Raw genomic sequence first — 16892 nt, 5'->3', positions numbered from 1 at the left:
CCATTATTCTCACCATGATAGCAAGTAGATCCAAGGCACTTTAACAACTGAAAAAGGATTAATTATACAAGCTGATGTACAACATTATATCTCACAGCAATTTTATATAATGCAGTGGGTCAGCGTGCTTCTTATACCGGACAATCACTGGTGTATAATAAGTGTGTACTTTTTAACATGGAAAATTTTTCCAAGTACTGCAATTTGCACCTTGACATTTCACAGACTTTGAGAAATGATTTTTATCCCACTCCAATAGGGAAGGTTACTCAAATATACTGGACTTGTGTAATCTGCTGCTTAAAGACTAAGAGCATATCATAGAAGCCCCATTGTAATCTGCATACTCTTATCTATGAGCAGTTACACAGCCTGTAATTCATGGAGAATGGCATCTGTACATTCCTCTGCTTTTTTTTTCTTCTCTTGATAAGATTTGCTGTAGATAGCCTTTCAAAGAAGGCTGAAATAGGCATTCTAATTCTGATTCTAATGTACTAGCACAGCTTGAATGCATTAAAATCATTTTCATGGCTGCTCTTTTCATACCTCCCTTCATGAAATTACATCTGTTAGTTGCTTCCCTCGCTATTCTTTAAACATTTTATTTATTTTCGCCCAGTTTTCTTTGTCTCATGTTTGATGTTCTAGCTGAGAAAATGGGCAGACAGCTTAGTCTGAGGCAATTGTCAATTGTAGACTTGAGCTGTCCATGAATCAGTAAACAATAGCACCACTGATCTATTCTCTGCAAATTTTATTCCCAATGTACCAGAAATGGCATGTCAATGACAAAGCTGCAATTTAGAATTACCATGTAAGATTATTTTGTCTCCTGCTAACATAGATGGAATGATCATTTTTAAAAAATTAAATTTGCACCCTTCTAGTAAAGTTGAATAAATACCAAACTTGTAACCAAAAATACCAATCAATAAAATACATCTCCAGTGATGGTGCCCTAATACACAATTGAAACTATGTAAAATTGAAAATATTGACAACCTAATTGCAATTTAACAAAATACTGGGTAGGCTTAACTTGAGTGTGCTGTTCTGGGGTGTTGGTTAAAAGAGATTATCAGAGTATGTTGCTTATATTGGAGGACTTTAGTTTTGGTGAGAGATTGGATAGGTTGGGCTTGTTTTCCCTGGAGGAAAGGAGTTTCAGAAGTGACCTAAAAGTATATATGACGATGAGAGGCATAGATGGCCAAACACTTTTATCCACAGAAAGGGGATCAAAATCAAAAGGGTGAGAGAAAGGAGATTTAAAGGGATCTGTGTTGTATGTTTTTTTGTTACACAGAGAATGTTTGATATCAGGAACACACTGCCAAGTGTTGGTGGAATCGGATAAAATTATCACATTTAGAGACATTTCCAGATAACACTTAGAACAGGCAAGGCACAGAAGGATATGATCTTGAATGTGGGCAAATGGGACGACTGTAGCTGGTCAAAGAGGTTGGCATGGATGTGGTGGAGCGAAGGGCCTGTCTCTGTGCCGCACAGATTTCAAATTTATTGTCAGAGTACATTCATGACATGACATTACAACTCTGGCATTCCTTTTTCCTGCAGGCGCAACAGAATTACTACTAATTGGCAACAAACATGACTATCATTATAACCAAGAAATAAATGTTGAATGATTAAAAAAAAAGGGAAAGTCCCAGTTTATTGAAGAGGTCCACACAGCTTAGGGATCTTTTGAAAGTAAGCCCTTATTTAGTACTGTACATTAACTCATGAATGTTTGGAGCAAAGCACTGTTTTACAGGTTGAATACGTGTTGGATGCTGTGTTAGTGCATCAATTGCATTTAGGCTTAATAAATTAAAAAATAATCTGACTTTATATGCTTCTTCATATTTATCAGAACATTAGCAGAAACTTGGAATTTTCACACCTATCAAACTTTGACATGTCACAAGATATAGGAGCAGAAGTAGGCTAATTGGACCATCCAGTCAGCTCTACCACTCTGTTATGAGCTTATCCATCCTCCTCCTCAGCCCCACTCCCCAGCCTTCTCCCCATAGCCCTTGGCTAAAGAAATTCCTCCACATATTGGCTATTTGTAGTTCTTACTGAGGAATTTTTTAAAAATGTGGATAATTTTCATTAAAATTGGGCAAAGGTGAAATGCCAGTCCTGACATGCCAATCCAAGGCAAAACAGATCGAGTGATATATCTATGAAAGTCTACGTCCATCTGAGCATTGTCAGTACGTTCCACTTGATGGCATGACGCCTCTGATGTCATGGAACAGATCAACTGGGCAGCAAATAACCAGACTTTCATGGACAGGATCAATGTGTGAATTTTTTAACACTGTCAGATAGACGCTAGTGTTGCAACTACACTGGAAGACCCTGTCTGGAGACAGATCTGGTTCTGAAGCACAGATCTTAACTTCCATTCCCTAGATGTTGTCGTTTCCAGATGCCTTTTCTGCCTCCAATCCACTTTTAATCACGTGATTAACTGATTGGTCCAAAGGTCCCATTCTGCGATGGCAGAGACCCCAGAATGAGATGCATCATCTGCTCAGTACTTCCGACCTGAGGGTGGCTGCAAATGCACCTGTTTGGCTTTTCTTATTCTCCCTCCAGTGAGCTGCTTCAGTCGTTAATTTAGAAGTCTAAATTGAAAACAACACGTTTAGGTCCTGAAATAAAAACAGAAAATGCTGGAGATAATCAGTAGGCCAGACAGCTCCTGTGGAGCGAAAGGCAGAGTGAACATTGCAGGTCCTGATCTTTCATCAGGATCTGGAAAAGAATTAAAAAAAACAAGTGTTTTTTTGAGCACAGAATAATGAAAATTCCTATAATAAAGAGGAGACTGTTGAGAATGTGTGACTGAGTCACTGAAACTCACAGACATTAGAAGTCCTTATTCATCACAAGCAGGTCTTCTGGGGAATCTATTTCTCCTCTCTCCTGACAGTCTACAATAGAGTAATGTTTTATACTTTGTAAACAGAAAGACAAGAATAAACAATTAACTACTGTTTCAATGGCTATAATTATCTACTTAACTTTATTATTTTGAGCATAGAGAGGTATGTTTTGCAAAATTCCATGAAATCATAGCACACTAGAGCACCGAAATAGGCTCTTTGGCGCCTCTCATCTGTGTCGAACTATTTTTCCATCTCGTCCTCATCTGGGCCTCAGTTCTCCATGCCCTTCCATCCATATACCTACTCCAATTTCTCTAAGTATTGAATCAAACCCACACCAATCACCTCCACAAGCAACTTGTTCCGCACTCTCACCACTCTCTGAGTGAAGAAGGTCCCAGGTTGGAAATATATTTACAATGCGAGCACATCCAAACTGGCAGAACTCCTTTGAATATTCGTCAGGGGGTTCTGAGTACAAAAGACACAACATCCAATATATTCAACTTGGTCTACTACCTGGATATACCAATAGCCAGAATATTAATTGATATAATAGACATAACCGTGCATTAAGTGGTAAGGACATATATTTGATGACGTGTTAATACAAGAGAAGGCCACTTAATGCCTTTCCTGATCCCATCATGAGGGTTGATTAACATGAACATTCATTTATTCTCTTCCTCTGTGTAGTTACAGTATCAGAATATCCCATTCCGATGATTAGTTTCAATGGCCTTGAACAACTAGTGGAAATTAAATTGTTTACTTAGTATTTTTAAGGACTGTTTTTCATTAGCATTAATGTCTGCGTTCCACACAATTTCATAACTCCTAAATAGGTTGAAGGCTGTCCTGGTGGAATATGATGTGTTGTTCCACAAGTTTATGTTTAGCCTTGCCCTTACAATGGACAGACATGTCACTGTGGGAGTGGTTGATGGAGCTAAAATTATTGACTGCAGGTAGTCTTAACTTGAGGAACAACAAATCATGTTCCTCCTATTCTGATTTCTCTCCCTCTCTCTCACACACACACACACACACACACACACACACACACACACACACACACACACACACACACACACACACACACACACACACACACACAGACATCTCCCTTCGTAATGGTCTCTTGACCTTTCTCTCCATCTCTCATTTGTTCTGCCCTTCTATCAGCTCTGGTCTCCTGCCCAGCTTGTTTTCCAATATACCATTTCATCTAGATGAAGGGGTTAGGCCGAAAACATTGATTGACCATTTCCATCCCTGGATGCTGTCTGACATGCTGAGTTCCTCCAGCAATTCATCATCTGAGGAAATGTACAGGATTTGAAATTGTTCAAGTTGATATTGAGTCTGGAGGAATGTGCCTCAATGCAAGATGAAGTTCTGATTGTTGAGCTTACATAGGGCTTTGTTGTAATCATTTGCTGGTTTCAATGGCCACCAATGTTTGTTCACCTTCTATAAGTCTCAATTCAACTGTGTTGTGCTAAATAGTAAAGGGCCAAGTGGCCTACTCCATTTTCTAATTCACATGTTCAGATTTCAGATTTATTGTCAGAATACATACATGGCTTCACATACAATCCTAAGATTCTTTTACCTAAGGGTGAGAAAGATATTAGTAGTCAAAAAAATTACTATATGTACACATGTAAACAAGTAAAGAAATGTAAACAAACTGACTGTGCAATACAGAGAGGAAAAACAATAAAGACCTTTAAATGAGTCCTTGAGTTTGTTGTTGAGGACATTGATGGTGAAGAGGTAGAAGTTCCTGAACCTGATGCTGTGAGTCTTGTGACACCTACACCTCTTTGCTGATGGCAGCAGTGAGAACAGTCTGTGCTGGGTGATGTGGATCCTTGATGATTGCTGCTGCTCTCTGATGGCAGCATTCCCTGTAGATATCTCAATTGTGGGGAGGGTTTTGCTTGTGATGTCCTGGGCTGTGTCCACTATCTTTTGCAGGGCTTTATGCTCAGGGGTATTTGTGTCCCCATAACAGACCATGATGCAGCTGGTCAGCACAGTTTCCACCACCCATATGTAGAAATTTGCCAGAATTTCTGGTGTCATACCAAACCTCCACAAACTCCTGAGGAATTTATTATCGGCACTGACATATTTTCTTTGTGATGCCATAAGAGTGTTGGGTCCAGAAAAGATCCTCTGAGATAATAACTCCGTTGAACTTAATTTGCTTAGTCTCTCCATATCTGATCCCCCAATGATCAATGAATGGTACACATCTGGTTTTCCCTTCATGTAACACTCAGTTCCTTGGTTTTAGTGACATTGAGTTGATGCACCATTCAGCCAAGTTTTCAATCTCCCTCCTGTATGCTGATGAACACATGTTCATACATGTTCTATCATATATTGTTGCAAAGAAGGCACAACAAGACAACAATCATTGATAGAGGGAAATAGAAATGGAAGGAAAAATTCTGGCAGAAATAAAATCCATACAGGAAACCTAAATTTCAGTGTACATCACCACAGTGACTTTGAAAATGTCATTGGCTATAGAGCCTTTTGGCCATTTTGACATCATGGAAACTGCTCAAGCTGCCACGCAATTAAAACTCTGTTATTTTAACTGGCGAATTAAAATTTAGATTGAATGGGAATTGAGTGAGACCTGTTGACTTTCTGTTGGCTGGATCCCCACACACATTGGCTGAAATTCACTAGTAGGATCCCAGAGATCATCAAATCAAACAAAACTAAAACCAAAAGCAAAGCCAACTAAAGAGTACTCACTGTAAGGTTCCATTCTCCTTCGGGGTCCTCTCCCCAAGAGTGAACACTCATCATTGTCCAGTGTCTTAATCCAAATTTGCTGTTGTCAATTAAACGGACTGCAAGGAGTTCTGATGTGGTCCCGTAGGGTGAGGTGAGAGAAATGCTGAGGTCACCACGGCAGACGCTTGAAATGTTGACAGTCACCTGAAACATTTAAAATCCTTCATCACTTGCCAGATGGAACAAAGCTGCCCAACTAATACTGGTTGGCACTGATGACAAGTGGGGTTTTGCTGCATGTATAAAATGTTCATGCTGGTTACATCAATATTCCTCTCATATTTTAGCAACTACACTATATCTTATGCCTTTTTCACACAGTTTAAATCCTAGGTTACCAGCCAATCTGTCCAATAATGACTTTTATCCTTATATATAAGGGTCAAAACTAAAGAGTTAGATAGCAATGTTGTGACAGAATGCTGTCTGCATTCATTTGAACCACCAATGGATGACATTTAATTGTTCATTCATTATGCAATGATACTCTGGTAAATTTATTCACATGATGTCAAACTTCATCGACTCTCAGAGAAACACAGGAACTGCAGATGCTGGAATATGTGAGTAAACACTGGGTCAGGCAGCATCCTTAGAGAGGGATGCATTGAGGATCAGGACCCTTTATTGAGGTCAGTTGAGTTTTTCCGACCACTTATTGTTTGACAATCAAATCTCAGTCTGATTTATTCTGTCATTGGGACTGAGATAGATTTGAAGAGATGGTGGTGATGTGAAGCTGGCTAGGTTGGAGCTAACTCTGTGTCCAGGATCAAATGGATGACATGATGGCAAAGTAATTAGTGCTATTGTCTCATTAGTGCGACAATCTAGTGGAGTCTGCATATTCTCCTGTCACTGCATGGGTTTTCCTCAAGTACTCTGATTTCCTTCTACATTAGTAAATTCATGCACCACCAGATTCAAGGACAATTTCTTTTCTGCCATTATCAGATTCTTGAATGAATCTTGCACTGGTAAACTATGTTGCAATTGCTTCATACTAAATAATCTCTCTCTCTCTCTGAAATTCTACACTTCTGTACTATGTCTTACTAGCTGTACAAGGTGTGCTGTACCATGTATGAGATATCTAGCTTGATTGCTCGCAAAAAAAACCTCACTGCATCTGGGTTTGTGAAAATAAGCTTGAACTTAAACAATTAGGTGCTGTAAATGACCCCTGGTAGAGTTCAGTGGCAAATAAATCAAAAGTTAATTGATGGCATGTGGGAGAGATAAATTGCAGGCTATGATGAACTAAGAGGGAGAATGGCATTGATGTGATTGCTCTGCTGGCAGCTTGTGGAGACCCAATGAGTCGAGGCTTCTTTCTGTGATTTTAAACAAGCATTATGAATGTGTTTTGAATTTTTCACAATCTTCTTACAGGGAATGAGTGGGAAAATTACATAACAAGGATGGCCCATATTGTTCCAAAATTATCTTTGAACTTCCTGTAAGTGAGAAGCAATTGGTTGGTCACCATGGTGACAAATCGATCACCACTTATCGGCACCATGCAAGTTCTGGAAGTGGGTGTGAAGAGAGGACGAAGGCTTCTTTATTTGGATTGAAATCAAAGGCTTCAGACTTCAACTCCACTTCAGTTATTGAAACCTTCAACCCAATATGTGAAGGTGAGGCATCATCTGATATGGAAAGAATCAACATAGAAAAGTTCAGAGGAATATTGAGTGGCTAGATGATAAAAGTACCCAATTTTAACAAATATGTATGCGTAAGTACACTGTGGAATTGGTGCTTATTATTTTGAAATTTACCTGAGTTAAATGCAAAATGAAGAGATTAAAATGCAAAGTAAAACTGTGGAAAAACAAACATTTCAAATAATTTCTTAGTAAACGTAATATACTAAAATAGCAACATTGGGCTGCAACAATTAGCTATGAAATGCCCGTGTAGCTTATTTTTCTGTAATGGGTTTGGGGTTACAATCAAGAGGCAACTTTCTGAGTATGGAGAGGACATTATTTGTTACAAATGAATTTTGGAAAAATGGCTGGGAATTGTTTAAGATAAACTGATAAAAAACATTAAAGTGTCTTGACTCAAAACTTTGTCTGACCAATGCTGCCCTTGGATATTTTCTGATACTTTGAGTTCCTCCAGCAACTTATTTGCTCAAGATTTCAGTGTTTGCAATCTTTGGGTTTCTCTCGTGAGTGAGGTTTCCCATTACAGGCAAAGTTCCCTTTGCCCAGTCAATCCCCTCTCTCAAATGAAGTACTAGCAAACTGGAATGACAATACAGGTTTTACCATGGGTTCATGTTTTTTAAATTTTTTTTAAAATTTTTCACACTATGAACCATACTAACCAAAATACACACAAACATTTCCCTCTTGAATATACACAGCATCATTTTCTCCCCTTTTCCCCCACTCCCTTCCCTCCCTCCTTCATCCCACCTCCCCACACACTCAACGTTCAACATATATGATACATTAAACCCATTAAACAATGTCATCACACAATGAAAATAAACAAGAAATTTGTGTCATCTACTTTTACATACTGGATCAGTTCATTTTGTCTTCTTCTCCTTCTGTCATTATAGGTGGTGGAGGTCCGCGGTAGGACTTCTCTGTTGTGTTCCATGTACGGTTCCCAAATTTGTTCGAATACTGTGATGTTATTTCTTAAATTATATGTTATTTTTTTTCCAATGGAATACATTTATTCATTTCTATGTACCATTGCTGTATTCTCAGGCTATCTTCTAATTTCCAGGTTGACATAATACATTTTTTTGCTACAGCTAAGGCTATCATAACCTTTCCTTTAGAGAATGGGAGAGAAAAGGGATCAAAAGAATAGAAAATTGTTTTTCGGGAAATAAATTATTATCTTTTGAACAAATGAAGTACAAATATGGTATAACTCACAGTACAATGTTTGCATACCACCAACTGAAAATCTACTTGAAGGACAAATTGGGAAGCAGCCTGAGAATACCAGAAGGAAGCAATTTTGAATATGTGATTACAGACACAATGATAATTAAAAGATTTATAACAAACATGTACATCAAACCATGGGTTCATGTTGATTGCAGCATCAGGTGCTCAATCTCAATCCTCTGTCCTTTTCCCAGCAAAATGAGTGTGATGCATCAAATAACATATAATTATCCTACATTTTAATACCTGAGGGGCTATTATGTTAAACTTCACATAGGATTGCAACATTGAATTCAGTTTCATTGTAGTGTCAATTTTGTAACCATGGAGGTGCCAGTCTATTGTTTTACTAAAGCTTCACTCAACAAGGCTATTTTACAAGTACAGTATTTCACTGATACCTCCAGAGTCACAGGTCTGACTCTGAGCTAGATTTAATGTAACTTATTCAGAAGTTTTTAGAGTTTCTTCCAGAGTGGCAACAACATAAAAAAATAAAATATTACACATGTAATAATTTCTAGTTTTAATAAGCATCATTAAGAAATTAAGCTATTCATATGCAAATGAATGGACGGATATTTTCTTTGTTGCCAACATATTTAGAAATTCCAATTATTAATTGTTTTATTCCTTGTAAACTTTTTAGTCCATAGTTGTTTTAGCCTTCATAAGGTTAAGGTAATAGATGTTAAATTTGTAACTTTGCTCAGTGATGGCATTTCCAGCATGGCTACTCCATGAACTAAACTTATAAGTGTGGCTGACAAAACTACATGGTCAGTGGTGCCAAATGTCCAAAGAGAAGAGAAGCTGAAGTCCCAGCTGGATTAGTTGATGATACAGGCCTAATGCTATTATTTGGAGAAAAGCAGTGGCAATTTTCCTGTTTTTTTTTTAATATAGTCATTCATACCTCAACTACTACCTCTAAAATAGATAAGTTAGAGACTTGGGATATTTTTGTACACAAATTGGCTGCCGCATTTATCCACACATCAATGACTTGCATTAAAAAAAACCAATGCATTGGTTGGGATATCTTGCTGACATAATAAGTGCAAGCTCTTCTTAAATTTAATTTCTCTTGCTTTTTCTGGAAATTGCTGTTCTGCCATCAATAATCCCAGAAACAAGCACACTGTGCAGCATCTACTTTGCCTGTTTGCTGCCCTGCAATTAAAGGTGGCACATTGGAAGTGCTTAACATTTCCTGAGACAAAATTCCAAATGATTTGTGGTTCAAATGACTTCCTTTCAACTGTGAGTGACGTATAACCATAGGTGGCATAATGCGATATCCAAAAGATGTCTCACAGCACATTAGAAAGAGGGAGAGCAGGTTATCTTTATGTGCAGCTGCATTGTCAGGAAGAATACTTTGTCAAGTCGGTAAAGCATATTTTTTTCAAGCAGTCAAGTAAAGCAGCCATTTTTACATAACAACGTGTCCTTAACTACAATAAGATAAATGTATAATCAATCTATCGTTTGCTGGTATTGTTTAAGATACAAATGTTTCACATTTCCTCGCTTCCTCCTCAAATAATGTTTTGAAAACTTTAATGTCGAATAAACCATGTGTTAGTTCAACAAGGGATGGCATCTCAAATAATGCAGCACCCCTCAGCACTAGTGAATACTCTGGACAAACTACATTATCTGCATAAATCTTTGCAAAAGGGCTTGATCGTCCAACCTTGGTGATGACGAACCCACTGAATCATGCCACATTGCATAATCTATTATAGTGAAACTAAGTACATGACTTGGAGCATTTGTACAGTGAATGATAAAAGGGGACCAAAAATAAATAGACCTGACCCCTAGTTTTCCAATTTTAATTGCTAAAATGAAAAGTGTAATATTCTTGAGCCTGTCAATTGATCAACCAATGAAAGTAGAAAAGATCTGTGCAGTGAAATGTATGCCAAAACATACATGTATCTATGATGCCAAGTGCTTGGTTTTAAATAAATCTTGCATATTTTATTGAATTACAGCATAAACAATCCTATGTTTCCATTACCAGAACATAGAATATGGCTGAATTGCACCAAATTCTAGTTAATCTGATAAATTTACAGTCAGATAGATTTATCAGGCAGCATTAATTTTTCAAATTTAAATGTCAGTGAAAATATTTATTGGTGTTTACACAAAAAAAATCTGACTCCTCATAATTTGATTTATGTCAGCCATTGCCTGCTTCATTTGTTGACATTTTATAAAATATGGTTTGACAAGTGAAAACTCTGCTTGTTAGACTCTCTCTCACCTGTACATGCTCGAGTGTGTTAATCGCATTCTCTGTTCCCTGGCATGCATTTGTTTTCAGTCTCAACATCAGAGAACCATTTGTAGGAATAACCCTGGAAAATTCAAGAGAAGAGAGAAACAAAAACCAGTCACTTTATGAAAACCAGTAACATTTAAAGAAAACGGCAAATTCTAGTCATTTAGATTGCATTGATCCAACACTGTTTGACAATGCCCCTGCTTTTTTTCCCCTGAAATTTTCAAATGTTCTGTGTATTTTAAAAAAAATCTCTTCTGCAAAAGAAGCTTGAAAGTGAGTTGCAGGTCAAGGCAATAATTATCTGCTGCTAGGGATGCTCTCTGATGGCTTGTTCTACCTTTGCAGCCATGCATTGCCCAGCCACCAGGGACTTCATGGTACCTATTCCAGTCACATCACTTTCTGCTGATGACAGCATCATGCCCTCATCCATCACATTTACATTTCAAAATGCCATACTGCTAGTATTGATTAATTATTAACAACTCTGATCACTTGTGAGGATTATCAAGTCTTGAGTCTGGATTATTGTCCTCTTTCATTCCCATGCTCCTTTTTATACATATTCTTTCCAATATTGATTAAATTTGCCTTTTAGATTTCAACATACAGGCACATTAGTGACACGCAGCAAGTTACATCAACTGGTAAATTACATGATTAAAAAAAAAAATAACCAATGTGATAAAATAGGGATCACTATTGTGGTGTAAAATCCAAAAACGCTGGAAATACTCAGCAGGTCAGGCAGCAACTGTGGAGAAAAAAGTGAATGCTATGCTTCCAACCAATGATACTTCATCTGAACTGGGAAAGTTCATTAAACAGGCTATTTTAAAGTTACAGGAAAGGGAACAGGTGGGGAGAATAAAGGGTTGGGCCTGAGCCCTAAATATCAGTGTGGATTGTGGAGGGCCATATGACCTCTTAGTCTAGAATCTGGTGGGAATGTGGATTGCGGAGGATCATGTGATCTCTCCGTCTGGAACCTAGTCGGAAGTTACCTCACCTGCTCATCAGGGTCAAGCCTTGCAGACGAGTCAGCACACACCTGGTCATTGGCCCCTTTAATTGTCTTAAATTGGCTGAACTCTCCATCTGATGGTATTATAAAGCCCACCATGTGTGAGCCACCTGCCTCTTTCTACTGGGACGAACCGTAGTTCCGCTCCAGGATGGGAAGCATGGGCAACATTAGAGTGTTGTTGGTAAGATGTGTGCAGACAAAGGGTTGGGAGCTGTAGTATTGTGTATCTAGAAATTACTATCCCTAGTTTAGGTAAGTGATGTGCCTGCTAGAGACATCAAGGTATGGTTTGGTATCGTATGTGGTAAATTTAATCGTATAGCTTTCTTTATTCGAGTGGTTACAAGTGTGTTGTTTAATGTGGTGAAGGTATGTATGTCTTTTACCCCTGTTAAGACTCCTCTTTGCATGTACATAAAAACTACTGTTCAACCAGCCCATGTTCAGATTTGTTGCCGTTGGGATCTGTCAAACCGGATTCTCACACATTGTCATTCAACCCCAGCTTTCATAAGAACATTAGGAGCAGGAGTCGGCCATCTGGTCCATCGAGCCTGCTCCACCATTCAATGAGATCATGGCTGATCTGATGATCGGCTCATCTCCATCTACCTGCCGTTTCCCCATAGCCCTTAATTCCCTTACGATGCATGAAGTGAATATCTATGGAAAATCTATCCATCCTTGGCTTAAATATATTTACTGAGGTAGCCTCCACTGCTTAATTGGGCAATGAATACCACAGATTCACCGCCCTCTGAGAAAAGCAGTTCTTTCTTCTCATCTCCATCCTAAATTTCTTTCAATTCATTTGCATCAGAACATACAATTCAGATTTCAGATTGATTGTTTCCAAGAACTACAATAGTTTTCTATTCAATTCCAGAACATTTTTTTGATGTAACATAATTACATCTCTGTCCATATAACCTGTCTGGTATCCTGCATTCTCATTTATTTTAAAATTTCAGCAATTGCTGTATTCTATATCTCACAATTTCAATATTCTTGTCTCTTTCCTGCTCTTCTAGTTACCTCACCTTTAGGCAAATTAGTTGTCAATAGCATTCATTCTCTTTCAATACCAGTTTGTGTCATCCATTTATTCTCTGTATGTCCCTGTTACATACATGACAGCAGCAATAAAAATTAGCCCAGATGGTGTTAAAATTCAAATAATTTATTTAATTATTAATCAACAATTACTCTAATTTAACTAACTTATCTAAACTTAACTAAATTTATATACAATTATCTAACTTTAACTCTAACCATGCACATATATACTGGTGTGTGTGGAATACCCCACGCCACTACAGATCAAGGCTCAATTCTTGGAAGGCAGTTCTAAGTTCAGTTTCAGAAATTCAGTGATGACACGTGGGTTTGAAATTGATGTGAAGGCTTTAAGATGGTTGTGACACACACACAGGCCTTAAGTGGATGCAGCATTCAGGGAGACAATGCAAGATTTAAGATGGGTGAAACACGCAGGCTTTAAGATGGTTGAGACACACCAGCCTTAGAATGGTGAGACACGCAGTCTTTAAGATGAGTGAGACATGCAGGCTTTAAGATGGTTGAGACACACCAGCCTTAGAATGGTGAGACACGCAGTCTTTAAGATGGGTGAAACACGCAGGCTTTAAGATGGTTGAGACACACCAGCCTTAGAATGGTGAGACACGCAGTCTTTAAGATGGGTGAGACATGCAGGCTTTAAGATGGTTGAGACACACCAGCCTTAGAATGGTGAGACACGCAGTCTTTAAGATGGGTGAAACACGCAGGCTTTAAGATGGTTGAGACACACCAGCCTTAGAATGGTGAGACACGCAGTCTTTAAGATGGGTGAGACACACAGTCTTTAAGATGGGTGAGACACGCAGGCTTTAAGATGGTTGAGACACACCAGCCTTAGAATGGTGAGACACGCAGTCTTTAAGATGGGTGAGACACACAGTCTTTAAGATGGGAGAGACACGCAGGCTTTAAGATGGTTGAGACACACCAGCCTTAGAATGGTGAGACACGCAGTCTTTAAGATGGGTGAAACACGCAGGCTTTAAGATGGTTGAGACACACCAGCCTTAGAATGGTGAGACACGCAGTCTTTAAGATGGGTGAGACACGCAGGCTTTAAGATGAAGTTAGCAGTTCCTGAAAAGGGTGGAAGAGACAGAATGTGGATTACTCACAACACCCTTGTTGAGGTGCTTCAGAGAAATGTCTTTTTAAGAAGAGTGCTTCTGCAGTTAGAACCCTTTTTGTGAGTTATTTGAGTGGAGTGCAGTATTTCTTCTGCAAATTAAAAACCCTTATCGTGGGTCAGTCAAGTAGAGTGCAGTAGTTCTCCTGTCAATAGAGAACCTTTTTCATGGGTCAGTTGAAGCAGGGTGCAGGCTTTCTTCTTCAACTTTAAAACCATTCCTCTATAAGCAAAATGAGGAAATCTGACGTTCTGTCTATAACTACACAATGAGGCCAAGCGGGTTTCTCATTCCCACAAACGAGGTCGAAGAGCTGTTTTCTCTTGTGCTGCTTCCTTAAAATGGCCTCTTGAACAAATGATGCACTGTCTTTATAAGGAACTGGTCACATGGCCTTTGCACCTGGTTTCTAAGTTGATTCTGCAAATTATCCAGTAAAATGAACATGATATTCAAAGCTTGCTGCTAGTTTCACAGACATTTCATATCCTGCAAACAGTTTGTTAAATCTGTTCTCTTCAAGGGACAGTCCCACTCAAATAAAATGAACTGAAAAATGGGAGAAGATCACAGTCCCCATCCCTTGTCATTGTCTCCAACTACCATAAATGTGGCTTCCCCTCCACCACCATCAACTCAGCCCTCACCCCCATCTCCTCTATTTCCCACTAATCTGTCCTGGCTCCCTCTGCCCTCAGATGCAACAAACATGGAGTCCCCCTTATCCTCACCTACCACCCCACCAGCCTCCACATCCAACACATATCCTCCAGAATTTCCGGCACTTACAACAGAATCTCACTATAGGCATCTTCCCCTCTCTGCCTTCCATAGGGACTGCTCCCTCTGTGACTCCCTCATTCCTCCCTACCAATCTACCCCCCCCCACCCCAGTATCTTTCCCTGGGCTGCAGGAGGTGCCTCACTAGTACCCACACCTCCTCCCTCACCACAGACCAAGGCCCCAAACAGGTCTTTCAAGTGAAGCATCACTTCACTTGTGTATTTGCAGAACTGATTTACTACATCTGGTGCTCCCTTTGTGGCCTTCTCTACATCTGGGAGACTGGGTGCAGATTGTGAGATCACTTCGCTGAGTTCCTTCACTCCATTCACATCAGTGATAGAGACTCCCAGTAGCCAACCATTTCAGTATTATGTCACACTCCCATGTACTATCCCATCAAGATCACTCTGGAAATTGGAACAAGACCTGATGTTCCATCTGGGCATTCTCCAGCCAGATGGCATTAACATTGACTTTTCCAATTTCTGCTGACCTGCTCTCCCCTCCCCTCCCTTCCTCTTTCCAGCTCTCCCTTCCCCTTCCCTCTCTATTCATCTAGCTATCCCTCCTCCCCTTGATTGCTGCTGTCCCCGCCCTCCCTTCTGCACATCACTTCCTGCCCTGGCGACCACACCTCCCCCATCTCTTTTGTTTGGAGGACTGCTGATGTTTTTCCATTCCTCAATGAAGGGCTCTATATGTATTTTTACCTTTGCTATGTAAAGTACAATATTTGACATGCTGAGTTTCTCCAGCATTGTGTTTTTACTTCAACCATGGTGTCCACAGACTTTTGTATTTTACTTGTGATTGGTAAGTTGACTTATAGAATGCAGGTACATTTGAGGCACCAATTGAGTGACAAAGTCCATGCAATGTAAGAGACAGAAGGGGAACATCTCGTTTATCCAGTTTGACTTCAAACTTAGTTGTTACTGAAGATCAAAGCATCCTACGTCCTTCTAATTCAAAAACTGTGTTTGATTGGCTGTGCAACTTTTCACTGGACATTGAATGAAAGGCTCAGGGGTGGTGCCCCTCATTTCAAGCTACAGATGGCAAGACTCAGAAAGACAATGTAAGCACAATAACAAGGTGCTTGCATCTAGAGTGAATAAAGGGAAGGAGGAGGAGGCACTCAGCATTCACAGAGAAAAATGTTCAGTTCATGTTTCAGGACGCGACTCCTCATCGAGACTAAAATAGGGAGAGGAAATATCAAGCATTAAAAGGGGATGGCCAAGAGTGATAGAGGACTGGATAGAAGAAGGTGAAAGAGGTGAAGAGACAAAGGGGAGAAAATTACTGGAGGTGAGAAAGAAAGGAAAAGTTGGAGATGAAAATGAGAACAAAAGGCTATTTGTAATACTGATGAAATGTTAACTTATCAGATATGATGTGTAAGTTGAATAATTATCTTGAAATGCAGGTTGAAACAAGTTTTCTCTCTTTTCTAATTCTGAAAAAGAGATGTTAACTATTTCTCTTTTTACAGGTATTGTTTGTTCTGTCAAGCATTTCCAACATTTTATGCTTTAATTTCACATATCAACAGTCATTGTCTTGTCCTCATGTCTCATCTATCTATTTTCTAACCAGCCAGAACATCCAACCATAAAAAAATGAAACCAATCTTATGCCACAATAATGTTTTGGCCACACTCAGCCAAAATGATCTTGGTAACCATAATGCTTTAAAAATCATTAGATTGCAGATCTGGACTTATAGTTGATTGTAGACTTTAGGAAGGGAAAACCAGAGTTGTACGATTCAGTGATCATTGGGGGATTAGGGATAGCAAATTGAAATCCCTGGGAGTCACAGTTACAAATGAATAGAAATTCTACCTGGCACAAAGGAAAAAAGAATATCAGGATTGTATGTGATGCCATGTATCTACTCTGACAATACA

The 16892-nt window shown here is 39.1% G+C and overlaps 1 protein-coding gene across 9 annotated transcripts in view; it reads right to left on the bottom strand.

Moving 5' to 3' along the window:
• LOC138739315 (PC3-like endoprotease variant B) overlaps positions 1 to 16892 on the bottom strand; it is an 827554-nt gene that overhangs the window by 59072 nt on the left and 751590 nt on the right. For 5 of the 9 annotated variants that reach the window (XM_069891108.1, XM_069891107.1, XM_069891109.1 and 2 more), the window contains 2 exons: positions 10935 to 11028; positions 5691 to 5876 (listed from right to left, as the gene is read on the bottom strand). In XM_069891108.1, coding sequence (XP_069747209.1) covers positions 5691 to 5876; positions 10935 to 11028 — 280 coding nt within the window. Of the gene's footprint in view, positions 1 to 1643; positions 2676 to 2883; positions 2958 to 4078; positions 4528 to 5690; positions 5877 to 10934; positions 11029 to 16892 lie in introns of those variants that run through there. The other 4 variants (XM_069891111.1, XM_069891112.1, XM_069891115.1 and 1 more) reach the window with 4 other exon arrangements.

This window comes from Narcine bancroftii, chromosome 7, assembly GCF_036971445.1.
Source record: "Narcine bancroftii isolate sNarBan1 chromosome 7, sNarBan1.hap1, whole genome shotgun sequence".
Taxonomy (NCBI): Eukaryota; Metazoa; Chordata; class Chondrichthyes; order Torpediniformes; family Narcinidae; genus Narcine; species Narcine bancroftii.
The sequence above is the reverse complement of the archived record's forward strand: the minus strand, read 5'-3'. Positions and strand labels throughout refer to the sequence as shown.